This window comes from Bubalus kerabau, chromosome 8 (genome assembly GCF_029407905.1).
Source record: "Bubalus kerabau isolate K-KA32 ecotype Philippines breed swamp buffalo chromosome 8, PCC_UOA_SB_1v2, whole genome shotgun sequence".
NCBI lineage: Eukaryota > Metazoa > Chordata > Mammalia > Artiodactyla > Bovidae > Bubalus > Bubalus kerabau.
Window position 1 is genome coordinate 82,276,351 of NC_073631.1, and position 26,611 is coordinate 82,302,961.

A 26,611-nucleotide genomic window follows, 5' to 3' on the forward strand; every position below is an offset into this window, starting at 1 on the left:
CCCACAGAGTGGGTCATCTGTTTGCTTGAAATCATGTGAGAGAGGGAACATTTTGACCTTGGTGTGACTCTCATCTGACCCCACAAGGTGCCAGCCAGGCCCTTCATGATCTTCCAGAGAAGAGCTGGAAGAGGGAATTTGTAAAAGTGCAACATTCTGTTCACTGGCCACTGGCTTGAAGGTGGCAGAGATGGCCCTCACAAGTTTCCTTCCAACTGAACTGACAAAGGAAAAGTATCTCAAACGGGTTTCACCACACTCGACAAAAGCACTCACACACATAAACTCACACACATAAGTTCACCTTTATACACCCTAGTGGAATAAAGAAACCTGAATCCTTTGGGATCTATAATATTGATCCACTGTTTGCAGATGTTTTAGACAAGATGCCGCATCTCCTTTTTTTTTTTTTTTAATGTCAAAAATGCTTTTAAGATGTGTGGTGAAAGTGAAAGTCGCTCAGTTGTGTCCAACTCTTTGCAACCCCATGGACTATACAGTCCATGAAATTCTCCAGGCCAGAATACTGGAGTGGGTAGCCCTTCCCTTCTCCAGGGGATCTTCCCAACCCAGGGATTGAACCCAGGTCTCCCGCATCACAGGTGGATTCTTTACCAGCTGAGCCACAAATTGTAATCCAATGTACTTGTTTACACCCCACTCCAGTACTCTTGCCTGGAAAATCCCATGGACGAAAGAGCCTGGTGGGCTGCAGTCCATGGGGTCGCGAAGAGTTGGACACGACTGAGCGACTTCACTTTCACTTTTCACTTTCATGCATTGGAGAAGGAAATGGCAACCACTCCAGCGTTCTTGCCTGGAGAATCCCAGGGACAGGGGAGCCTAATGGGCTGCCGTCTATGGGGTCACACAGAGTCGGACACGACTGAAGCGACTTAGCAGCAGTACTTGTTTTGTACAAAGTTTTAGGGGATCTGAAATAAGCAGATCCATAGAGACAGAAAGACTGGTAGCTGCCACAAGCTGGGGGGAGGATGAATAGGGGTGACTGAAAATAGGTTCAGGGTTTCTTCTTGGGATGATAAAAATATTCTGGAACATGAGAGTGGTAACGATTGCACAAGATTGTGACTGTGCTAAATGCCACTGGACTGTGCCGTTTAAAAGGGTGTTCTTTATAGTAAGTGAATTATGTTGTGTTGGCCAAAATGTTCAGTTGAGTTTTTCCATATGGACTTTCCATACATAATTTTGGCCAACCAAATATCTCAATTTAAAATGTTTCAGGGGATTTGATTAACTTAACCTAGAATTTAATTAATCTGTTTTTATTTCATATACTTAGGTACAATTATGACCAGAAACTTAGAAGGCATACATTCCTGTAGATTCTCTCCTGTTATTGTGGAGCCAGTTGGGCACTGAGAATGTTAGAACTTCAGCAATTAAAAAAAAAAAAAAAAAACCTCAGCAATGAATAGATATAAACATGCTTACTGAGTTTTTATCTTTTTATGAGCTTCAAATGCGTGCCCACATCTGTTTGCTTTAATGAAATGCATTATAGTGGAGCTTGAATTCTTCTGTGCATTAGAAAATGCAGTGTTGTATGAGAGTTGAATATCCATCATGAGGTTAAAATGTATCTTGGTCAACAATATCTTTCACCAAAATGGAGCGATTTACCTAAAATAAATGATTAACATTGACCATAAACACATAAGTAAAATTTTATTCACAATCACGTAAATCATTTTTCTCTGTTCCATGAATAGAGAAAGCCCTCAGCTTTGCCTATGAATGATAGACAGTTTCAGATATATCAAAATTAAGTGTGTCCAGGAAATCCAGATTTGTATCATCAATCAACCATGGACAAATCCAGATGTCTTCTTCGATTTACTTGTCCTCTTATTTGTATCTTCATCCTTTCTCTGAACAAATATTGATAGATGGTTATCTGGCAAGCAGGTTGCTATTCTGGATGAGGCAGATGGTGTGGAACAGAATAGGAAGCAATTGCCATTCGGGGAAGCTAATCTAGCTCTCACCCCCGTGACTGTTCTGCCCATGTAGGGCCACTGAACCATCGCAGTGGCCTCTGACCAGGCTCCCTACTCCAGAACATGGAGCTCCTGTTCCACCCCAAACCAGATGAAGCCAGTTTCCTTGAGCTCTGATTTGGTTGTATCTCCCTATCCAGAAAGTTCCAGAGGCTCCATCTTTCCTAGGAAAAGTTTAAACGTCTTATGCCTGTATCGGATTGGCCAAGAAAATATTTTTCTGTAAGATACTTTGTGAACTTTTTGGCCAACCCCATATCTACTTTCACCTGCTCAACCCCAATCTTCCTTTTCCACAATCCCTTGACCTCTCACCATGGTGAACATGAACACAAGCTTCCAGACAGCATGCCCGCATGCCTGGAGTGGTCCTACTATTGGACCTTCAATCTGGATACTTTTTTTTTTTTTTGCATTCTCTTGCCCTCATTTTTATCCTTCAGCATCTTGTTCATCTTTCAGGACCCAACTACAACACCTTTTCTTAATCAAAGCTCTGTTTATTGAGCACTTATTATATGCCCCATATCACATCATGGTAAGCACTATGTATACATGGTCAGATTTAGTCCATACCCTGACCCCATGAGCTGGGCATTATACCCAGATACAGAAATTTGATGATTGATGCCGTCCACCATCTTCCCAATGACAGAATGGTTCCCCTTTGTCCATATCCTTCTTAGCATCCACACTTTTCATATTTTCCATTCTTTGAGATTTAATCCTGTCATATATAAAACTGTGCTCACAGAGTCTTGTATCTAGTAGGGATCATTAAATGTTTATCTAAAATTTTATTTTGATAAATTCTACAAAGTCAAGCAGAATGAAAGTGTTCACAAAGTATCTTTCAGTTCAGGGAGTCAAAAAGGCAATCATGGTGCCAAAATTTAAATGCCCAGGACAGGAAACATGGGTAAATTAGAACCCTGACAACATTTATCTTTACCTACACTTAGATTGCATTTCAGTCATTAATCAGAACAGAATTGGGGGCCAATCTACATCATGTAGTTAGTGTTGTGAAGTGTTGTTTTCTGACCATGTGTGCTTGGAGATTTTTGTAGGTGGCTAATGTTTATGTGTTCATACAAGGGCACATGGGCACACAGGTACTTGGTGGTCCTGGAAATGCAGGAGCTGATGAATATTAGTAGACTCATTCCATCTCTAGCTGTGTCCTCATTTCCAAATTAACCCATGATACACACATGCAGACATCTACGGGAAGAATAGTTCTTCAAACCTGGAATGCTGGCCTGGCTTTGTGCTCCCCCTCCCCGCCCCAGACGTTGCTGTCTGCCTGTCACAGCAGCGCAGTGAGCCCGCAGAGGGCCGAGGTCAGACACTATACGGTAAGAGCGCTGATCGTCAGAGCCATTCTTCTGTCCCTAATGCATAGGATTTGATGTGCTCATTTCATTACACATATATATGCTGCAAATCACACAAGCTCCTGAAGAGAAGTAATTTGTAGTTAATGGGAATCAATTCAACCCAAAATTATCTCAAATTTGGAGGTGAGGTCTCTCAGCATTCTGGAATCTTTACCTCATTCCATTAGGGCATGCCATAATTTTAGGCAGCACTCAGTCTGTTCTTGGGCTTTTAGTGGAAAAGCATCATTCTATAAGACAGGGACTCTTTTTTAATCCAATGGATACATTATATTAATCATGTCTTTCATGAATATTGTTTATCTAATAGCTCACCTCCTGATATATATGGATGTAAATATAGACTCATATAAGCATCCGTGAATATATTATATTTCAAATGAAGTAAACAGAATCACAATTCTGACGTTGGTTATGAATATAATGCTAGCAGTCCTGTGATGTGAGTAAATGTTCAACTACAAGGGTCTGTATAATTTTTCATGATTATAGGTTAGACTACTGACCCACACAGAAAATGAAATTAGCATGAAGTAATTTGTAGACCTTAGTACTCAGGAGCAGAGCCTCACCCAGAAATACTCACCTCTAGAATGACATCTACCAGTCCTCATCACTTTATGAGTGAGCATTTGTGGGTACTCCAACAGGGCTTAGGACTTTGAAGATCAGAAAGGTTCTGGATATTCTGAGCCCTGAACACCCCCACACAGTTGTAATACAACCCAAAGGATCATATTTTAGTGATATCTAACCTAGGAGAGGCTACAGCAATTTTTAAAAATATTGATTCATTTATGATGTATTTGTCTGCACCGGGTCTTAGCTGCAGCATGCAAGATCTTCAATCTTTGTTGTGGCATATGGGCTCTAGTTCCTTGATCAGACATGTGGACTCTAGCTAGAGCCCCCTGCATTGGGAGCACAGAGTCTTAGCCACTGGACCACCAGGGAAGTTCCAGGCAATTATTATTGTCATTATTATTTTCTACTATGTCAATGTGTAAAGAGCACATTTTAAAAGGTGGAAGAGTGATTTTAGGTCTGGGAAACAGGACTTCGTAAGAAATGTCTTCACACAAGCTCTCCCCAAACATGTGTGGCATTCTTCTCATGAAAGGATGGTGTCTTTTAAGCCTTCTTCTTTTATCATCACCCTCAGCATCACCACTGTCATCAAATCATCTTGGACGCCATGTGACCCCATGATACTTCTTCCTCCTCACAGAATAAATTTTTCCAGGAGCACAAACACAATTTACGTGTTCTAAGCTCTCCCTGTGTGTGTATGTGTGTGCACACGTGCACACATACACTCAGTTGTGTACTATTCTTTGCGACCCCATGGATTGCAGCCCACAAGGCTCCTCCGTCCATGGAATTTTCAGCAAGAATGCTGGAGTGGGTTGCCATTTCCTACTCCCAGGGATCTTCCTGACCCAGGGATCAAACCCATGTCTCTTGTATAGCCTGTATTAGTAGGTGGATTCTTTATCACTGTACCACCCAGGATTCCCAAGCTCTCCCTGAGCACTCTCTAAAATAGTAATGTGTCCAAGCTAGAGTCCATGGACCCCAAACTGTGTCCAAATAGTCTTTATTAAACCACTGCACCATTTAGAGGGTTTTGAATACCTCAAAACCTTGTGATCATGCTTTGAAAGAATTAAAAACATAATGAAGAGCCACAAGAGACTGTTGGGCCGGGGACAATCACTTTGATAACAGTCTATTCTTTCCTTGTTGGGGCATTTGACAGAAACCATATGTGTGCAAAATCCCCGGCTGCACCAAGCGCTACACAGACCCCAGCTCCCTCCGGAAACACGTGAAGACTGTGCACGGCCCAGAGGCTCATGTCACCAAGAAGCAGCGAGGGGACGTGCATCCCCGGCCCCCGCCCCCGCGAGATTCCGGCGGCCACTCACAGTCTAGGTCACCTGGCCGGCAGACTCAGGGAGCCCTCGGGGAGCAGAAGGACCTCAGCAACACTACCTCAAAGCGGGAAGAATGCCTCCAAGTGAAAACGGTCAAGGCGGAGAAGCCCATGGTATGTTATTCGCTTTCCTTCTTGATTGTCCCAGGTCTCTAAAGGGGCCAGGTAGGGTGCTAAGTTAAGGGAGGACCACATCACCCCTGTCCTCACTGGAACCCACTGTTTGATTTAAGGAGATCAGAGCTCATTGATCTCAATTACTTACCCCAGCTCAGAAAAGAGGTTTGAGGTTTCCTAACTGCTTTTTTTATATCGATCTGGAAGTTGTGGCAGGTAGACACACACCACTATCCACATTTTCAGGAGGCCTCTAACATAGAGAATTATTCATTGGGTCCCTCTGTAAACATGTTTTCTGACTTCTTTGCCTTGGTGACCCCAAGAGAAATAAGCCATGCATAAGTGCTGAGTCGCATCAGTTGTGTCCAACTCTTTGTGACCCTGTGGACCACAGCCCACCAGGCTTCTCTGTCCAAGGGATTCTCCAAGCAAGAATACTGGAGTGGGTTGCCATGCCCTTCTCCAAGGGATCTTCCTGACTCAGGGATTGAACCCGTGTCTCTTAGGTCTTCTGCATTGGTAGGTGGTTTCTTTACTACTAGCACCCCCTGAAATAAGCCATGGTCCCTGTTCTTTAGGGGTCTGCAGTCCAGTGGGATAGGCAGACTAAGAAAGCTTGGGTAACAGGGCTCTAAGACAAGTCTGGGTGCGAGCATTCAGAGCGGAGCTAACAGGGTGCACTTGGCGATGCCATGGGAGGGGCAGAGAGCAGGTAGCCGCCAAGCGCAACACTCAGAGCGGGGAAGGAATGTGTGTAGGGGCCCAGGACCTGGCACAGCCAAACACGAGTCATGGGGCCCCAGGGGAATGTGCTGGAGTAAAAAGAGGGGAAGATATAAAGGGATTTTTAAATTTTTTTCTGAATTTTTAGAAAAGACAACTCCTGTGCCAATCTAGAGATTAGTTGATAGACTTGAGACCATATCTAAAATGATTCCTAAAACAAGGAGGTAGAAAGCAAGGGAGGGATTTGACAAATGTCATCGACAAAAATCTTAGTTTGATGACAAATAGGACACATGGATTAAGCTATTGCTGCGGCTTCTTTCAGACTTCGCTTGGTGGTTTTTGCCTTATGCACGGGCCAGAATAAAACAGCTAAAATTTTCCCAAAGACAAAGTGAAAAGAGTAGCAGAGGAGATTTAGTTCATCTGTATTTGGCATATGTATAATGGAGTCAGCTCTGTGTTTTGGGTTCTAGTCTGTCCACTCTTTGGATGTGAAAGAAATGTACTAGATAAGTCACGTGCTTAGACTTCCACATGCATGGGAATGATCAGGCAGGCAGATTTCTACTCAGTGTAAGGAATCATTTGCATAAAATTAGAAAAGTCCAGGAATTAGATGGACATCCTGTGAATTCCTGAGTGATGTCATGTGTAGTCAGTATGTATGGGCACGAACTAATACGCATATGACTTAATTGCATTTTAGTGACTAACTGAGTTTGTCTTTAAACTCTTAAGAGTCTTAGCAAGTGACATTAGGTCTAGCCAAAAATCATGCAAATAAGCTATCGTATCGTTATTTCCCTGTGGATAGCTGTACTTTGCTTTTAGAAAACACCTTACTAAGAAGTTTATGTATGTGTTATAACTGATCCCTATACGTTTAAATTAATCAGTTCATAAACGGTGTTTTATATACTTTTGGGGGAGGAGTATTTATCAATTTCCTAAAATAAAGTCACCTGTATAAAAACTATGCAAAATATTTAACCGTTTATCCTTAATGTTTACTGAAACAAAGAAAGTGAATCCGTGGTCTCCTAAATAATGTCATTAAAAGACAATGATTTATATTTTTAGGATATCCTGTGAGCTCAGGGAGAAGGCAGTGGCACCCCACTCCAGTACTCTTGCCTGGAAAATCCCATGGACAGAGGAGCCTGGTAGGCTGCAGTCCATGGGGTCGCGAAGAGTTGGACATGACTGAACGACTTCACTTTCACTTTTCACTTTCATGCACTGGAGAAGGAAATGGCAACCCACTCCAGTGTTCTTGCCTGGAGAATCCCAGGGACGGGGGAGCCTGGTGGGCTGCCGTCTATGGGGTCACACAGAGTCGGACACGACTGAAGCAACTTAGCAGCAGCAGCAGCAGTGAGCTCAGAGTCCCTGGGACCTTTTATGTACATCCTTAGCAAAAAAGAAGGAAAGAAAGAAAAGTTATCACTTCTCCAAACACTCATTATTTAAAAAGAAAATTAGTAGAAATAAAAACGTACAGCGATTTTGCTCAGTGACATCTGAGATGCTCCAAGATGTGAAATATTTTATGAGATATAGATATATTGATATAGAAACAAACTGCTGGAAAGAGATTTCAGGATATTGAGACTAGGCCCCATATTTTACAGGTGTGGAAACAGGCTCAGTGAGATTAATAAATTAACCAATTTCCACAGGGGACTTTTTTATGTACATGTGCTCACACGTGTAAATGAGTAGGTATCTTCATAGACGTAGTTATTGAAGCATGTGAGATACATTTCTAATATTCTTTCTTTAAAAACTTGTCTTTGATTTGTTCATCACGCTATAAATTAAATTCTTTCTTCTTTTTTTCTGATTACTCCAACATCTCTTCTGTGTAATGCTCCTAAATGTCTTGTTCTCACTTCCTAAGGACAGTGGGTAATAAGGTGAGGGAATTTTGGCTTCTCTGCTCTCTTTGTTTTGTTTTCATTTTAACATATAGCTTTTTATTTATTTTCTTTAGTCTTTGTCCTTTGTGATATCTTTGGTAGTGAACATTGCCCAGATATGTTTCCAACATAGAAGCAATGTGTTTTGAACATTCAGCATGTGAAAACGTGGAGTTAGATGTTGAAATTCATCGTTCTATTTGTCTAGGATTCCATAATAAATCACACTGGGGCCGACCAAGCAGATGTTCTCAAAGACCATTTAATTGTCATGTTGACTAGTGTAAATTTATTCTTGGACCAGACGTGCACCACCTTCTTAGAGCAAGAACTGGATATACTTGTTGGCAGTCTAACCTGTATTGAACTGTCAGGGTCCTTTAAGGATTTTCTAATTGTAGATGCATGAAAGCCTTCTTCCAGGCCCTGTGGAAACGTGAGTCTGCACTCTTCCACAGGGAAGTGTGTGTACATTCACACAGATTCACACGCACACATACTGATTTGACAGTCCGAGAGGAAAAGTCATTCAAAGCCCTGGATGATCTAAGTTCTCTGCAAAGGAGCAGGTGGTCTGACCCTTCAGTGCTCTGCAGAAGCAAAAATAAGCCAGGCTTCATGCATTCATGATCACATTTGTGCATCTTATTTTTCTCTGCTTGGTTGCCCAGGACACACTTAGTGTACCATGTGGTGCTCACTTAGAAAGTGTTCATTTACTTGGGTGTGTGTACTGTGGTCTCAGGAAAAGTGTGACAAGTTCCACGGAAATGACCTGTGTCCAGAGCCCCTTCTGACAGCACTGTGGTTCCACCTGAGACCATAGCCATGTGTACCAGAGTGTGTGTAGTTATCTGTCCTTGCTCACGGGCTGCTGTCAGACTCTAGTTGCTAGGTAACACCAGAGAGAGTGCTACAGAGGAACAGAAGTGAGGCCAGGCCAGGAGTCTAGGTCATCACACTGTTCACTTTGTAACTTTGGGCAGTCACTGAACTTCTCTGAACATCACTTTTCTTATCTCTACGAAAAGGATGCAGCTGTTTGTCCACCGGGAAAGCACTGGAATTTCAGATGGGCCAGGGCCAGGTTGTGCGGACCGCTCAATGCAAGCCAGAGTGCTCCCAAACGTAGACACACTGAGCTGTCCCCATGGTCAGGGGCCCCTGGAGGAGGGGTCTTTCCCTGAGAACCTAGTGGACTAGATTAAGTTCTCAAGAGTTGCAGAATGGTCTTGCCAAGTCCGCTGGGTTGGGGTTAGGGAAACCTGGCTTGATTCTCCTAGTGCAAGGCCAGGTGCACACTGGGGGCTGGGAGACGCCTGGGACTTCCCCAGAGACTCCTTTCTGTCTACAGCAGAAACTAAGTGACTGAAGTCTTCCCTCCTACAACTGCTGTTACATATATCCCCCTACTTGGAGTTTTACAAAGAAAGAACATGTAGAAGGAATGGACAGAGATTATAGAGCTTGGGGAACCAACCCTGAACCATAAAGAGGGACTGGTTGGAGGGGAGGTAACATGTGTTCCTGGCGTATATATCCTGAGGACTAAAGCATGTATACTAATAACCACTAATACTCTCCAAGCCAACTAATTATCCTATTATCCAGGTCTTTCTGAACTGTGTGTGCTTTCAGGGCTTCACTCCTAATTTCCACAACAATCCTTAGGATAAATAAATTGTCCCCATTTTCTGGATAAGGAAACTGAGGTTTAGAGTGGCTAAGTAATTTGCCCAAAGGCTCAAGTCATGGAGGTGGGGTGGGAACTGAGGAAATGTGATGCAGAGTTGGCATCGGGCGAGGGATTCCATGGCTGCTACATCACACCTGGCTCCCCCTGCTGTCCATTGCCTTTCACGGTCCATCTGCCTGCTGGCCCATCCATCATCACTGAGTTCAGGGGAGGCCACCTCCATTCACTAGAAAATAGTTCCTCTCATCCCACCCACTGAGAATCCCGCAGGCCTTGATCTGCGTGATTGCTCATTGTCTGCTCCCTGGCCTTGATCATCTAGGTAACATTTATTTCCTTTTCTTCTTGACCCCACAGACATCTCAGCCAAGCCCTGGTGGTCAGTCTTCATGCAGCAGCCAACAGTCCCCCATCAGCAACTATTCCAACAGTGGGCTCGAGCTTCCTCTGACCGATGGAGGTGGTGTGGGCGACCTCAGTGCCATCGATGAAACCCCAATCATGGACTCGACCATTTCCACTGCAACCACGGCCCTCGCTTTGCAAGCCCGGAGGAACCCAGCAGGGACCAAATGGATGGAGCACGTCAAACTAGAAAGGCTCAAACAAGTGAATGGAATGCTTCCACGACTGAACCCCATTCTACCCCCTAAAGCCCCTGCAGTCTCTCCTCTCATAGGAAACGGTGAGTGCCAGCCAGACCTCATGTCTGCTCAGGGTTTTCCGTTCTTTCGGAGGCAGCCAGAGCACTGTGCAGACCCAGGTCCTTGGGTTTTCTGTTTGCTTATTTCCCCATCAGCCCTAAAATGAGGCTGGAACCATGCATATTAGTTTTACCTCTCTGGAGAACCCATATTTTATTGGATTAACCAAAAAGTTCCTTCAAGTTTTTCTGTCAGATAATATAGGGGTGGGGGGAAAAACCAGTGAACTTTGTTGGCCAACCCAATAAAAGCAGACAGTAAGAGGATAATACTGGAATGAAAAGTAAAACTGCGCGTGACTCATATTCGTGAAATCATCACTCTTAGATCAGAGTAAGGAAATCTTAGCTGCAGAGGCATCCAGAGTTAGCCCCTGCCTCTGATTTCCACAGTCCAGAGCCAGCAGGTAAACAGTCACTTTGACCAGTGTTGGCCCAATTCAGAGAAAGGGAAGCCACTTCTGCCAGTCAGCCCCTAGTTGCTTTGTGTTTCTGAGATTACACTCAGTACCTGGAGCAGAGCCCAGGTGTGAACTCCCCCACCCCAGCAACTCAGGTGCCTTACACCTGCATAGGATGTCGGAGGAAGCCCTGAGAATGGGTATGAGACCCTCAGAATGCCTTCTGCCCTTGGGCTTCCTGTAACTTGAGCGCTGTAGCTATACCCTGTGGTTCTTCACTTTGCCCTTGCACTACACCTGCGAAGGAGCTTAACTCATCCAGGGAGTTGTTACTGCTTTGTTTAAGCCAGGGAATCCACCACTGCAGCCTGCCACCTGCTCACCCACCCCCTTACTTCATCACTGGCCCTTCGACATTGCAGGGCAGGGGTGGGTCACCGTGACCAGACTGGTCATGGTTTGGTTTGGTTTGGTTTGGTTTCTGGCCCCAGAACCTGTGTTGTCATCCCGAGGTGAACCTGTGTCTCCCACGCTGTGTCTGCAGGCACACAGCCCAGTACCAGCTGCAGTCTGGGCGGGCCCATGCCCCTCCTCCCGAACAGAAGCGACCTGTCTGGGGTGGACATCACCATGTTGAACATGCTCAACCGGAGAGACAGCAGCACCAGCACCGTCAGCTCCGCCTACCTGAGCAGCCGCCGCTCCTCTGGCATCTCGCCCTGCTTCTCCAGCCGCCGGTCCAGCGAGGCGTCCCAGGCCGAGGGGCGACCCCAGAACGTGAGCGTGGCCGACTCTTACGACCCCATCTCCACCGACGCCTCTCGCAGGTCCAGCGAGGCCAGCCAGGGCGACGGTCTGCCCAGCCTGCTCAGCCTCACTCCCGCCCAGCAGTACCGCCTGAAAGCCAAGTACGCCGCCGCCACGGGCGGCCCCCCGCCCACCCCGCTGCCCAACATGGAGAGGATGAGCCTCAAGACCCGGATGGCCCTGTTGGGAGATGGCAGGGAGCCGGCGGGGACCCTGCCTCCCGTGCATCCTCCTCGGAGATGCAGCGACGGCGGGGCCCACGGTTACGGCCGGCGCCCACTGCTGCCCCAGGATGCGCTGGGCAACGGCGTGAGAAGAGCCAGCGACCCGGTGAGGACGGTTTCGGAGAGCCTCTCTCTGCCCCGGGTACAGCGGTTCAACAGCCTTAACAGCTTCAACCCTCCGGTGTTGCCTCCATCCCTGGAAAAGCGCAACCTTGTGCTTCAGAACTACACGCGGCCCGATGGGGGCCAGGCCCGCCACTTCCACTCCTCTCCCTGTCCCCCGAGCATCACTGAGAATGTCACCCTGGAGTCCCTGACCATGGACGCCGACGTGAGCCTGAACGATGAGGACCTCCTGCCCGATGATGTGGTGCAGTATTTAAATTCCCAGAACCCAGCCGGGTATGAGCAGCACTTCCCAGGCACCTTCTCTGATGACAGCAAAGTGCCCCACGGCTTAGGGAGTGGACCCGGGGACTTTGACCCACTGGGGCTGCCCGACAGCCACGCCAGCCACACCGGCAGCCAGCAGTACCGCAGCCTGGAGCAGCCCTGCCCCGATGCCAGTAAATCCGACCTGCCCATTCAGTGGAACGAAGTCAGCTCCGGCAGCGCCGACCTGTCCTCCTCCAAGCTGAAATGCGGCCAGCGGTCCATGGGGCAGCAGGCCCGGGCCTTCGGGTCATACAGCCACATGGGTGTTCACCCACAGAATCCACTGAGGAGTGGGGCTGGCCCAGCTGGGGGGTATCCAACCCTTGGGGAGCATGCCAGCTCCTTCGGGGGCCCGGAACACTTAGTGAGCCACGGTGGCGGAGCTGGCACCAACGGGAATGCCTTCCACGAACCACCCTATAAGGCCCAGCAGTATGGGAACTGCCTCAACAGGCAGCCTGGTGCCCCCGCCTTACTCGATGGGGCCTGTGGCCCTGGGATCCAGGCGGCAAAGCTGAAAAGCATCACCATGCAAGGGAGTGGGAGCCATCTGGATTTTGGCCTGTCGGTGGTGCCGAATGAGTCAACCGGCAGCACGGTGAATGGCATACCCACCCCAGACCCCACAGGGCAGGGGTACCTGGCTCAGCAGCTCCTTGGTGACAGCACACACACCCAGGGGGCAGGCCGCTCGGGGCAGAACCTGCTGGGGCAGGCTAGTGCTACCTCACACATCTATCAAGGGCCGGAGAGCAGCCTGCCCGGGCCTCCCAGCATCAGCGTGCAGCCGCCAAGCGTGGCAGCCGTCAGGGGCTACCAGCCATGTGTTGGCTACGGGGGCAGCCGGCGCCAGGCTGGGCCAAGGGGTGGTCTCGCTCTGCAGCCAGGACAGTTTAGTGACCCGAGTCAGACCTGCAGGGTGAATGGCATCAAGATGGAGATGCCAGGACAGCCCCATCAGCTCTGTTCGAATGTGCAGAGTTACTCTGGTCAGTTCTATGACCAAACCGTTGGCTTCGGTCAGCAAGACATGAAAACTGGTTCCTTCTCCATGTCAGAAGCCAACTGCCTGCTCCAGGGGGCCGGCGCCGAAAACTCTGAATTACTCTCCCCAGGTGCTAACCAGGTGACAAGCACAGTTGACAGCCTTGACAGCCATGACCTGGAAGGGGTGCAGATTGATTTCGACGCTATCATAGACGACGGGGACCATGCCAGCCTGATGTCAGGAGCCCTGAGCCCAAGCATTATTCAGAACCTTTCTCATAGCTCCTCCCGACTCACCACGCCGCGAGCCGCCCTCCCGTTCCCGCCTCTGTCTTTGAGCACCACCAACATGGCAATCGGGGACATGAGCTCTCTGCTGACCTCCCTCGCGGAAGAAAGCAAATTCCTTGCGGTTATGCAGTAAGCATTAGGGGAAAAAAACGACTGCCAAGAGACCTGAAACTTTAGGAGTTTAAAAGATTAAATTGACCCTTTTTTGTTTGGCTGAGTTTTTTTAGTTCTGTATGTATTTTAGCGATCTCATCTCACCTAACTGGGATGTGTTTCAAGTATATTCCTTTTATGGAAAAGGACTCTGAAAAACCCTAAAGTATTCTAGGGAGAAATTGTCTTCCATTTCAGTTTTGAATCAGTATTGTTACGCTCAAAACATCCTCTTAAAAGAAAACTGTAAGCCTGTTCCTCCCTCCCCCTTCTTTTTTTTAGTAAACCGGTGTAAATGGTGATGTGCGCGTTCTTTCTTTTCAGAGAGAGGGCAAGTGAAAGGATTTGACGTGTCTCTCCGTTATTCCAAGGAACTAGGAAGTTGGTGTGCTTGTGACTAAGGGGTTACACGTCCAGCGTTTTTCCATTTTCCTTTACATATGCTCAATGTTTGTTTTTGTGTTTTGTTTCTTTTGTTTTTGAATTCCCACACTGGGCTCAGGAGTCGGAAGTTGGAGAGTGAATTTGGGAATCTTTTGTGGGTGTACTGTAGCCAAGGTAACAGGCTTTTGAGAAGCTCCCAACCCCCGTTCAGTTTGGGACACGCTTCAGACAGATACACACAAGTGGAAATTCAGGGCTCCTGTGCAGAGGAGATACAACTCTGTTTGCCCACAGTTGGGGCTTAAAATTCTTCCTGTCCATACATGTGCTGGACAGGAAGGTGGGCACGTCTATATATCAGTTCTCAGTTGTGGACCCTGCCTCCCCTCTCTGTCTGTCCAGGAGTGTTCAGCGCTGTTCCAGGGGGAGACAGGGAGGAGTGTTGGGCGACGCCCAGACACACTGTTACTTCCATCTGTTCTGGTAAGAAGGTAGATATGTTATAGATTAAAGCTATTGCATAGAATTTGGGAAATATTTGTGGGTTGGCATATTTGTTGATTAGTTCCATCTCTCTCCCCATTTTCATAGATAACAGAATAACTGAGAATTGATTATATCTAGTTTTGAGTATATAGGTACTTAATCCCACAGCTGGCTATGTTATCAACAATATATTAATTCCACTATAGCAAAAGAGTATTTCTATTCTAAGTGCCCTATTTTAGGGGACTCATGAAATTTGGTTGTAAAAGAAAAGCTCATAGACCAAGATATTTGGAATAAATTGCTTCAAACATTTTCAGTATTTAAAAACTCTAAGGGCACAGTTTCATAGCTGTGTGGATACATTCTTAACACTCTATTACATTATGCAGCCATTTAAGAAGCTAAGTCTTCTATGCAGTTTGTCCTTAAGGTGGACTTAAGCTAGACTTTCAGATGAAAAGGTTTAAAGACTTAAAAAGTGCAGCTACTCCCCGTGTGTACAGTTGCTACACATAAAAGACATACCATGTGTGCACAGGGTATGTGGACTATCCAGCATTTTACCTTTAAAAAGGATGTAAACCCTGAAAATACAACATCAGCACTGCAGTCGACATGTTGTATTCTGCCCCATTCATCTTGGAGTTAGATTTATCCAATGCGATTCATGAGTCCGTTATATGTTTTTTCCCCTTTCTGCCATTTAAATTAGTAGTGACAAAAATCAAATAAAAGTATGAGATAATGGAATATTAGGACCAGCTCATTTTTCTCAGGTTTATGTTCTCTTATTTGGACCAAGAATCTCACGTGGGGTAAAATTCCCCTCTGAATTTTAGACTTTTGGGACTTTAGCTGAGACAGTTGGGTTTGCTTTCAACTAGATGAAAGCAGAGGGGTATTGAGGTCCTCCCGCTGTTCCCCATGTGCAGCACCTTCTTTTAAATCAAAGGAAGCATCCCCTTTGGAACAGAGCCCCAAATCAAAAGACAAGCAGTGATCTGAGCTAGGAGAGTTGAGTCTCTATCGCTCTTCAGTGGAAAAATCGAGGCCTTTTCTGTATTCTTCAAACGGGTCATGATCTGGTCACAGAATCGGCAGTCCAGTTCCCTGAATCTCATATCTAGCTGAACTCAAAGTCCCAAGGTCCTGGTCTGAGCTCGCCTGCTCTTGTGGCTTAACCGCCTTTCTGTCTTCCTCCTCCTGCACCGAGAGCCCTTCCCCACTAGAGTCCTTGGATGTGCCCTGCATTTCTCAGTTACCGTAGTTCCCAAATCACCTTCGCTGTGCGTGGAAGGATGGATGGAGACTGAGATGAGCATGGTTGTCACCTTGCGCCCTTGTTTTTTCCTTTGCTTTCTGGCGATTCTTCTGGTTGTCCCCTATCTTTTTCTTTCCATACTTTGTTTTCCTTGCTCTGGCCTTCAGATTTGCAGAAGACCCACTCACCTTTCAGCTCAGTATTTGGTTTCTCTCAGTATGAAAATCTCAGAAGAATGGAGAAGAGGAGAGGTGGGAGAGGAAAGTGTCCTTTTGAATGTGATGGTCTGTTGCGATAGTCAGTGAAGAAGATCTTTTGGGGCCACTTCCAAGTGTTCTGTCTGGACGTGGATTTCTGTACACTTAGAATCTCCTGTGATGGGACCCATCCCCAGCCTCCAGTCTTCCCTCCACTTCTCTTGTCCCTTGCACTTGGGGAGATAACACCAACTCACTATGGTCATAGCCTGCTTTTTAATGCAGGCTAGTGCATGGTACTTTTGTTTAGCACCTGTGTTAAACGTGTTTTTCCTTGTCAATCCATTTTGTTTTCTTCTCTAAAGAACTGATCAGACCGCCCCTGCTCTTCACACATTGGCTCACACTCTTGAGCCACAGAGTTTTGATTCTTGCGATGTATGTGCCTTATTTTACGTTAATGTCTTCGAAGCGAGGGACCAGTTGGTGTTGCCCAATCAGGGCTTGAGGCTGTGTGCTTGCCACCAGCCAAGAGGACCCGATTGTAGCAGAGTCTGAGCTGTCTCGTAACCTGACTTCCCATGTTGTTTTGAATGCATAGGAGGATGTTCTCTTCTGACAAGTTACTGTTGTTGTGTATCCTGCAAACGTGTAAGATAAAATACAAGTTCATTGTTTTCACCTTTTTTAGATTTTTTAAAAAATAAAATGTGTAACCCTTTTTTTAAAAGAAACATGTGTAAATACATTTAAGTATTGTAGGCATAGTGTTTGGACGTGGCCGGCCCCGGGCCTTCCTCGGATCAGCCTGCAGCCTGTGCGATGCCCCCCACGCCCACCTCAAGCCTGGGGCTGCAGCGCCCCTAACAGATGGACTCTACTTCTGCTTTCACAACCACTTAGTCTTTTTATAACAAAGAAAAGGAACAATGTTTCTTACAATGTCAATAAAAAAAAACTCTTTGTACTGAAATGTTTCCTAGGCGGTTTATTTAATTCATAGTTGAATGGAAAAGGGGCTTTCTTTGGAAAAATCCAGAACCTGCATTTACTCAGACCACCCCCCTGACTTACACACACACACACACACACACACACACACGCTTAGTCTGAGACCCAGACTCCTTATCCCTAAGATGGAGAATGAGGCAATACACTCTCCGAGTGGTGTGTGAGGAAGGGTACCTGGGAGGCATGCCAGTTGTAACGTGGGCATTTTTCTTAATTATATCTCTTGGCCAAACTCTTAAGAGGAAGGATATGAATAGGTTTAATGTCTCACAACTTGTCCCTCTTTTATATATCATCCTGTTATTCGGAGATACCCTAACACACCTTAACAGAAAATCTGACATGGTAGAAGCTTACTTTAATGTGGCTTTTAATAACTGATACCAGATAGAAATAGAAGAAATTTCTCTCATTTGTCTTTTCTCGAGATCATTATAAAAGACTTCAAGAGGGTCTCTTCCTCTTTCTCAGTAGCATCAGGTATCTTTTGAACTACCAGGCGAAGGCACTGGTTGTTGTTGGGAAGGACAGGTGATCCTGGTTGTCAATATCATGGGGCTACAAGGATGGGTCAACCTTCACACACATGTGCACAGAGGCACAAACACACACACACTCACCTGGTCCCAGGGAACCGCTTGTCCCGTGGGTGGTGAATATATCACTCCCTGACCTCTAGCAACAATTTTCCAGTCATAAGGATGCTTCACTCTTTCCTCATTCACAAAGGAGAATTTCCTCTCATAAATTCAAAATTCTTTGCTCTCATAACTAGATCCTTCACATAAAGTGTCCAAATGTGTCCAGAAAAAAATAAGGGAAAAAACAGGAACTTAGGCCCTTTCTTAGGTTTAAATTGTCTTCTCACAAAGATGCATGCCATGTAGTAAGTCAAATTAAATGAATAAGAGAAATGAGGCTAACAAAAAGGAAAAGTTGGAAAAGAGATATTCCCAGAAATGAGGCGCATGACAAACTCCTGTAAGTTCGTGTGAACAGGATGCAGGTACCACTAACAGCTTTGTTTAAAAGACTCCTCCTGTCACGGAGATGTGAAGGAGGCAGTTTGAGGTAAAATAGCAGAGCTGCAATCCATTTGGTATTTCATAAAGATTTATATTAAGTAAGTTTGGTTCAAAGATGTTATGTATTATCCAGATAAGACTATGACAGGAGAATGCTAGTATAAGATGGAAAATTTAACCAAGTGCCAAAACGTCTTATTCATCCCTTTTTACTCCATGACTTTCTCTATTTTCTTGGCAGGTTTTTCCCCTTTGGTTAGTAAAAAAAAAATTCAACTGAGTAAGTTTGAAAATCAAATTTGCTTTATTAAACTGTTCATGAATGGAGCAGCGTTTCATCCAAGGCTTTGTGCAAAATGGAAGGCTTTTATGGAGAAAAGAGTGGGACAGGAAAGTCATTCATAAGAGAAAAATGAAAGTTCATTGGAGGGAAGTCAGAGTTTGGGTAATGAAGGCTCCTCATTGGCTGAGCTGTATGTCCATCACCTGGGTTTGTTGATGGGCAGGAAGAAGATCTGCCTTCTTTCTATTGGTGTAGTAAGGTTGTTGTACCTCCTGTCTGGAAGTACAAGGCAGTCTCTTCCTGTTGGGATCTGTGATTGATGTTTTCACCTTTGGAGTAACTGACAAGAAGTGGTAGCCTTTGCTATCCCAATTTTTGTTGGGGTTTCGTTTTTATTAATTTTCACAGGCCTTACTTTATAGTATATTTACTATTCCAAAAACAACCTGAGCTCATATCTCCTTTAATGTTAGCTTCCTTAAATTTTCTTTTTGCCAACCTACACCTAGTTTATGCCTTCTCCACCTAGTTATCCAAACTCCTTACTATTTTTAAGAATAGTAAGAGAAACTAGAATAGAATCTGGTTTTAGGCTTCTTTTTTCTTTCCATACATTTTTTTGACCCATACTCACCCAGCAGGGGCATGGAATCTTAGGTTCCATGCATTTTCTCACCTGTCCCTGAATCTTCTGCTGCCTCTCTTGCTGCATCCAACCTTCCTCAAGGCCCAGTGGTAGGTTAGGATGGTCTCTGCCCTCATAGAACTTCTTATAGGTTATCTGGAGGTGTTAGACAAGAGTTATATTAATTCAACAGCACTGCCTGTATGTCTAATATCCCATTCAGAGTCCTTGATAGGAACTAGAGATGGAAAGATGTATAAAGCTGTGGGTCCATAGGCTTGTAGAGCAGCGGGAGGGACAGACACGTAACCACAGAATACCACAGTGTGCCATAATAAAAGACATTCAGGGGCAGGTTCAGTTTGGGGCATTAGCCAACTGAGGTCCTGATAGCAGGGCTTCTCAACCTTGGTATTATTGACATATGGGGCCAGATATTCTTTATAGTGGGGGTGTATCTCATGTTCTGTAGGATGCGTAGTGACTAGTTGCCAGTACCACCCCACAAGTTGTAACAGTCAAAAATGTGTCTGGACACACCTACATGTCCCTTGGACATAAAACTGTTCCATATTGAGATGCTCTAGTTTAAGTAGTGAAAATGCAAGGAGAGACATACCACAGACAGGTGCCCAGAAGAAAGATTCAAGTGTAGACTTGGACTTGGGAGTCTTTGGCACACAGGGGACAGAAGAAGCAAAGTGTGAAGCACCAGTAACAGGCACAGGTATAGAATGAGAGGAAGACTACGAAATGAACCCCAAGGAACACTGGTCCCATGGACCAAGAGAAGGAGGGCTCAGGTGAGGCAGGCTCAACAGAGAAGGAGAGTCAGGAGAGACTGCGTGCTCTTGAAACAGGGAGATGCTTTCCAGGAAGCCAAGATTGTAGAGTGCAATGTGTAGACCTGGAAAAACGTGAGCTAAAAAAATACCCATTATAAGAGTCAGGAGACCCCGGAGAGTGTGGGGGAGCATTTACCATTGGGGTGGTGAGAACAGATATGCGTTCATGACAGTTAAGAAACCAATGACGCATGACGAAGGGGAATGTGGGGACTTCTTTCAAGTAGCCTGTGCTATGTCACCATCCCAGATGCCATCAGAGTGAGACACATATGGTTCCATGTTCTCACGAAGAAAAAGCAAGCAGTGAAGCTACGGCATGATGCTTCCTATCCGCTAAGAGACACGTTCCAGTCTGAGGTGTTACGGTCACCTCAGAGAATGTGAAATACATTATTTCCAAGGGAAAGAGGCTGGAGAGGTAGAAAATCGTATTTTCTTGTGGTGGTTGTCCTTACTTGCTTCCATTTTTTCCTTCTTTCTTCCCTCCCATCTTCTCTTCCTTCCTTCTTTAATAATAGAGGCTTGACCATGCTAATCACCCAATAAGAAAGAGGCAGAGGAGAGGAGGCGCTTGATGTTACAGTGGTCAGAACAAACATCACGGGGACCACCTGGATCACAGGATGGATGGATGACTGTCCTGAGAAATGGGGGATGGAGGGAAGGATGGGGACAGGTGTAGACAGATGCAAGGAATAGATATGGGAGATGGAGAGGCTGAGGGAACTCAACAGTGACTTAGACCTGTGAAGACACAGAGCGGTCTGGCTTGTGTCAGGAAGGACAGTGACCTTGAACTGGGCTTTCAGAATGTGTGGAGGGTGAGGAGGGGAGTGGAAGTTAGGGAAGAAGAGCATGAAGTTCATCCCCGCTGCTCCAGCTCCATGGGATCCAGATTAGATTGATCAGGAGTAAGACTCAACTGGGAGATTATTGTGATTTTAGGGGGGAAAGTAAGGTAGTACCTTTTGGCAGTGATGGTGGGAGGCATGTGGAAGGGAAGGGAGTGGAGGCAGTGTGCCCTTGGACCCACACAAGATGGCCCAGAGCTGCTGCGTCTTAAGGAAGCAGGAGAGGGGGCAAGAGGGGGCCCCCCACAATTTTCTTCCCATCCCTCAGGAGGTGGGGTCCAGCCCAGCCCTTCAAAGGCAGAGCAAGCTCCAGGGACTAGGGATGCTGGGGTGGGGGGAGGGGGTGGGGCGGGCACTGGTACCTATGGTATTTTCCATCACTGGCTCTTCACTGAGCAAGCAAGAAACTTTATGTGGAATTTCTAGTCAATGGTGCATAGAGGTTTTAGGTTGTATTTTTTTTTTTAATTACAGGACTATTTTAATAAAGCAACTGTGCTTCCTAGCTCTTACCTCCACTTCCCGCCTGCCATAGCTCTGCAAGGCTCAGCTCACACCTCGCCTCTTGATTCTAATTTCCCTTCTGCTAGAGCCTTTCAAAGCCAGGGCTCCGTGAGAAGTGTGAGGTGGCCTGGCAAGCCGGCAGGCCAAGCTGGAGGGAGCACTGGCAGCCCTGGAGAGCCAGCCAGCCTTGCCCTGGGCTGGCCTGTTGGGAGAGAAGCCTGCTGCTGCCCTGGTCCACAGCCACCATCGGGCTGGGGCAGCAAGTGGGGTGGATTGGCTCTGCCCTCTTCTTGAGCTGCTTCTGTGGGATCGCCCTTCTTACTCAACCTCTAGCTGAAGAAAGATTCCTCAGCTACTCCAGCTAGAAGCAGCTAAAACCCCCAGGTTGTCCCTACTTTCATAAAAGCTATAGAGTTAACACGAGAGCTTCTCATGCTGGTGGTAAAGGGGCATCACAGGTTCTCCACACCTGAACCATCTGAACCATATCCACATCTGAACCATCCCCCCCAATAAAGATGCATTTAGTAGTATTTTTGACCCAGTGCATCACTCCTGGTGTTCTGCTAATTCCCTGACTACCAGTTGGAGGGCTTATGAAACCGTCGTTTAGATTCTCTGAAATCAGGGGGAAGGCAGCCTGGAGAGGACCCCACAGACTGCTCTTTCTTTGCTGGGCCTGCCTCTGAGTCCCTCTGCTCCTGCAAGGACCCCTCAGGAGATAGGAAAGGGACGGCTCGCCCCTGCAAGAAACCCCATGGAGCTCCAGATCAGTGATCTTGCCCCACAGCTGTGAAGCCTCCTGCGCTCAGAAATTCTCCAGCCAATGTGATCCTCGCTTGGCAGTTGGACCGCAGCTCCTCCCAGCTGGCAGGCGCAGGCCTGCAGCCTTCAGGGCTTGTGAGGGCCAAATGCAATGCGGAGGTGTGATTCACTGAGTTCCCAGAGGCAAGGGACACGGCCAGCTGGCAGAGGATTACTGAACAGCCAGGCCAAGGAATTCCATCGCTGTTTGGATGGAGACAAGCAACTAGCTACTTCACTTCTCCTCCTCCCCCGCTGAGGCATGGAGATGAAGGCCGGCCAGGACTTGGGGGGCAGAGGGAAGGAACTAGACCGCTTCACTGACTACCAAGATAAGGCTCTGTGGCAGCGTCCCCAGGGAGTCAGGGCAAGAGATTTCTGCCTTTTTATTTGAAGATGATTCTGGCACCCACCAATGTTTCCCCAAAACACACCTAGATGCACTGCCCAGAGGTGATTTTTTAATAAGCATCAAACTTGTTGGGTAAGAAATGGAATACTGGGTAACAAACAAACAAGCCCAGTGTATACTCAAATCAAGGGTTGTCTAGTCTCCTGAATAGGAGATTTCTCCCCCTGCACCTTAGCTATCCCAGGCTCTCTGGGTGTCTGTTGTTTTGGTTTAGTTGCTCAGTCGTGTATGACTCTTTCATGACCCCATGGACTATAGCCTTCCAAGCTCTTCTGTCCATGGGATTGTCCAGGCAAGAATACTGGAGTGGGTTGCCATTTCCTTCACCAGAGGATCTTCCCAACCCAGAGACCAAACCTTTTGTCTCCTGTACTGGCAGGCAGATTTTTACTCCTGAGCCACCAGAAAAGCCTTCTGTGGTTGTCTACCAGTTACAAATCCATTGCACAGCCATTCTCAACCCAACTTAAGAAGCTGGCTGCTCCATGAAGCCAGGCCTCTGGACACCTCCCATTTGATCTACATCCTTCCACAGATGAAGTCATGAACCATCACCATAAGGATTTCCCCTGAAGTTTATGCAAAGAACAAATTCCAAAGACCCCAGCCAAGCTCCCTCCACCTAAAGCTTAGATTCCTGCATCCTCTGAATTGAGGTAACAAGTGACTGGGTAATCCTTTTTCACCCATCTCTGCCCTACCCGCAGGGCAAGCAAACAACACTCTCTCTCTCTGAGTTCCAAGGCCGTTGGGAGAAGAGCAGAATGTCCCACTGATTTTGAAGTCAGGAGATCAAGGAACAGCCTTTCCTTGGGTTGCCTTGACCCTGGGCTGTCTTCACTCGCTGTGCAGTTTTAGACGATTTAGTATCCCTCTCCACTCTTTCGACTGAAAGGCCGACAGCTTCCAACACGGCGGCCTTCCAGCTTGTTGGAAAGGTGTTTTGAGGCGCTCCTAAAGCAAGTGGGCTTAACATTCAGCCAAAAGGAAGGTTTTTGAAAATAAGCTGATTTCAGTCCGTATTTGCTGGCCTTGTGCAGCCGGATTCCTGCTTCATTCAGACACAGGGTTTCCTCTTCAAGAAAGAAGTAGGAGGAGGGTGCCGGGAACCGGGCGGGGTGGGGGCGGGGCTGTGGTGGGAGAGGTTGACTCCACCCCCAGCTGGTGTCTTGCTAGTGAGTTCTGGCCCTTCCCCCGGGTCGTGACGTTAGCGCAGAACCCACGAGTGAAGACTTAATCTTCCATAATACTGGCGCCCCCCACAACTTCAGAAGGCAGCAATCAGTTCAAGGGGGTATCAGGTCATCACCAGCACTTCTGAATGACTAGCTACAAGTTCAGGGTTTCCCACAACCTCGCAGGTTGACAATTCTCTAGAATGACTCACAACTCAACAAAGTGCTATACTTCTGTTTACAGTTTTATTATGAAGGATGCACATCAGGACTAGCTTGAGGACTATGAGGGTATCCTGAACACAGAGCTTCCTTGCTTCCCATGTGTGGAGTCAGGACCTGTCACCTTCTGGACACATCCATGTAGCCACCATCAAGAAGTTCCACTGAGCATTGGTACCCAGAGGTTTTATCAGGGTTTCATCACATAGGCATAATTGATAAAGTCACTGTAATTCAGCACAATCTCCAGCGCCATCTACTCCCCAGAAGTCAGGCTAGTTCAAAGTCTGCCCCTCTAATCACATGATGGTTCCTCTGGTGACCAGCTTCCAGCCCTAAAGTCATTTTGGGGCCACCAAGAATCACGTCAACAACATAAACTCAGGTGTGACCCCAGGGGCTCCTGAATAACAAAAGCATTGCTATCACTGGGGAATTCCAAGGACTTAAATCTCCCCCAAATCTTCATTTGGGCTTCCCTTGTGGCTCAGACAGTAAAGAATTTGCCCGCAACCCAGGAAACCCAGATTCAATCCCTGGGTTGAGAAGATACCCTGGAGAAGGGAATGGCTACCCACTCCAGTATTCTTGCCTGGAGAATCAGCATGGACATAGGAGCCTGGCAGGCTATGGTCCATGGGGTCATAACAGAGAACTTCTCCTTGGAAAACCCAGGAGGAAAGAAAGCTATGAGGTCCCAACTCAACTGAGAAGAGGTGCCCCCCTCAGCTGGCATGGGGACATAGTGCCAGCACCTCCTCACTAGTGAGATGTGAGTCTCTGAGCATCAGTGGTCTCATCTACAGATGTGGCTTAGTTATTTATGTCTACCCCAGAGTTGTATTTATGTCTGCCTCAGAGTTGTCCTGAAGAGGGCTTCATATGGTGGATAGAACATGCTTGGCATATGCAGGAGCCAGAGAGCATTCAATGGACATGTTTATCTTTGTGGTTATTTTTTCTTCACTCAGGCAATAATTCCACATGATTGGAGTGCATAAAAAGGAAATCTGTGATATACAGGAAGATCAGATCAGATCAGTCACTCAGTCGTGTCCGACTCTTTGCGACCCCATGAATTGCAGCATGCCAGGCCTCCCTGTCCATCACCAACTCCCGGAGTTCACCCAGACTCACGTCCATCGAGTCAGTGATGCCATCCAGCCATCTCATCCTCTGTCGTCCCCTTCTCCTCTTGCCCCCAATCCCTCCCAGCATCAGAGTCTTTTCCAATGAGTCAGCTCTTTGCATGAGGTGGCCAAAGTACTGGAATTTCAGCTTTAGCATCATACAGGAAGATGAAGGCTCACAAAGCCAAAGGTCTTAAGCCCTTACTCACCAACCAGCCTGCCTGCTTGTCAACTCTTGACTCACAAAGCAGACAGACATGAGTCAGGGTTTTCAGAGGTGAGAATTGAACACTAAAAAGATGTTTCCATTTAGACCAACCTCACAGGAATCAAGTCCAAAGAAGCAAATACTGAAGCTGGTATTTTACCCAAACATCCAAGGTATGGTAGGTTCCTGACCATCTCTGCTCTCACCACAGTAGGGCAACAGGAGCCATACCTCCTTATCCTGCGGTGAGATCAGAGCTCAGAGACAATTGCCATGGAACCTCTGCAAACACTGCTCCAACTTCATCCTCACCTACTTCTCTGCAGTAGTTTTGAAAGCAGAGAATCATGTCTTCACACTTATTTTATCACTCTTTGTTCTTTGGATGCTTCAAGTATTTATAAATTAAGATAAACTACCTTCTATAGAATTCAAGAATATGACCCAGTGGTCAGTCTGAAGATTAGAAACATATCCTGGTTCTGTAAAGATAGTCACTTTGGATATTTTCATGTGTCTACTCCCAGGCTTTTGGGTGATGGATTTGTTTCCAGTAACATTTGTTTTCTTTTTATAAAATGAAGAGATATGCTGTGTGGAAAATAGAAAAAAATTAGAAGGAAAAAAAAAGTCAGCTGTCATTCAACCACCCAGAAATAACTGCTGTTAACTTTTTGTGATATAGTTCTGGTTCCTCCTTATACAGGTAATATTTCACTATGAGCATTTTTCCATGTCATTAAAAATTCTATTAAAATATGTGGATGTGGGCCAGGGAATGGAAAGACAGGTGATAGGGGGCGGGGTCAGCAGATGGGACCATTGCTTCCATGCTGAGGCCTTCCTACTGCTTAACTGCAGGCTGCTGCTGCTGCTGCTAAGTCGCTTCAGCAGCCACATCCTTTCTTTCTTTGAGCTTATGTATCTGGAAGTAGATTTTTGCACTCAGCGTAAGATACAGAAGAGGTAGACAAAAAGCTGCTATGTCCATGCCTCTTCACTTATTCAGATCCTACAGCACACAAGGATTAGAAAATGTTCACTGAATTTCCTGTATACTAATCTTTCAGAACCTCCAGCAGGCCATGGGTGCACGTGCGAAAACAAAGTGCAAAACCTGATTGGCTGTGCAGGTGTTGGCTGCAGAAGCATCAGCAAGAAAGGCTAGGGATAGGCTGATGGCAAAGGACCACATCATCTCAGCAGCTGGAAGCAGTCACCTACAGCTTCACCCATGCTGCCTAGCTCTGTTCACTGTCACACACACCACCCTACATGGGCTTCCAAAGGTTCTGGCAGGGCAGGGATCTGTACCCCTGGGTGTAGCAGTGGTGGAGGGAAGCGGATGTGAGGA

General features: G+C 46.5%; 1 protein-coding gene across 1 annotated transcript in view; it reads left to right on the forward strand.

Moving 5' to 3' along the window:
- The window catches only part of GLI3 (GLI family zinc finger 3), a 304,210-nt gene extending 287,105 nt beyond the window's left edge, over positions 1 to 17,105 (forward strand). Inside the window, exons 12-14 of the mRNA XM_055590741.1 lie at positions 5,187 to 5,477; positions 10,185 to 10,512; positions 11,476 to 17,105. Coding sequence (XP_055446716.1) covers positions 5,187 to 5,477; positions 10,185 to 10,512; positions 11,476 to 13,808 — 2,952 coding nt within the window. The 3' untranslated portion in view covers positions 13,809 to 17,105. The remainder of the gene's footprint in view (positions 1 to 5,186; positions 5,478 to 10,184; positions 10,513 to 11,475) is intronic.
- The last annotated feature ends 9,506 nt before the right edge of the window (positions 17,106 to 26,611 follow it).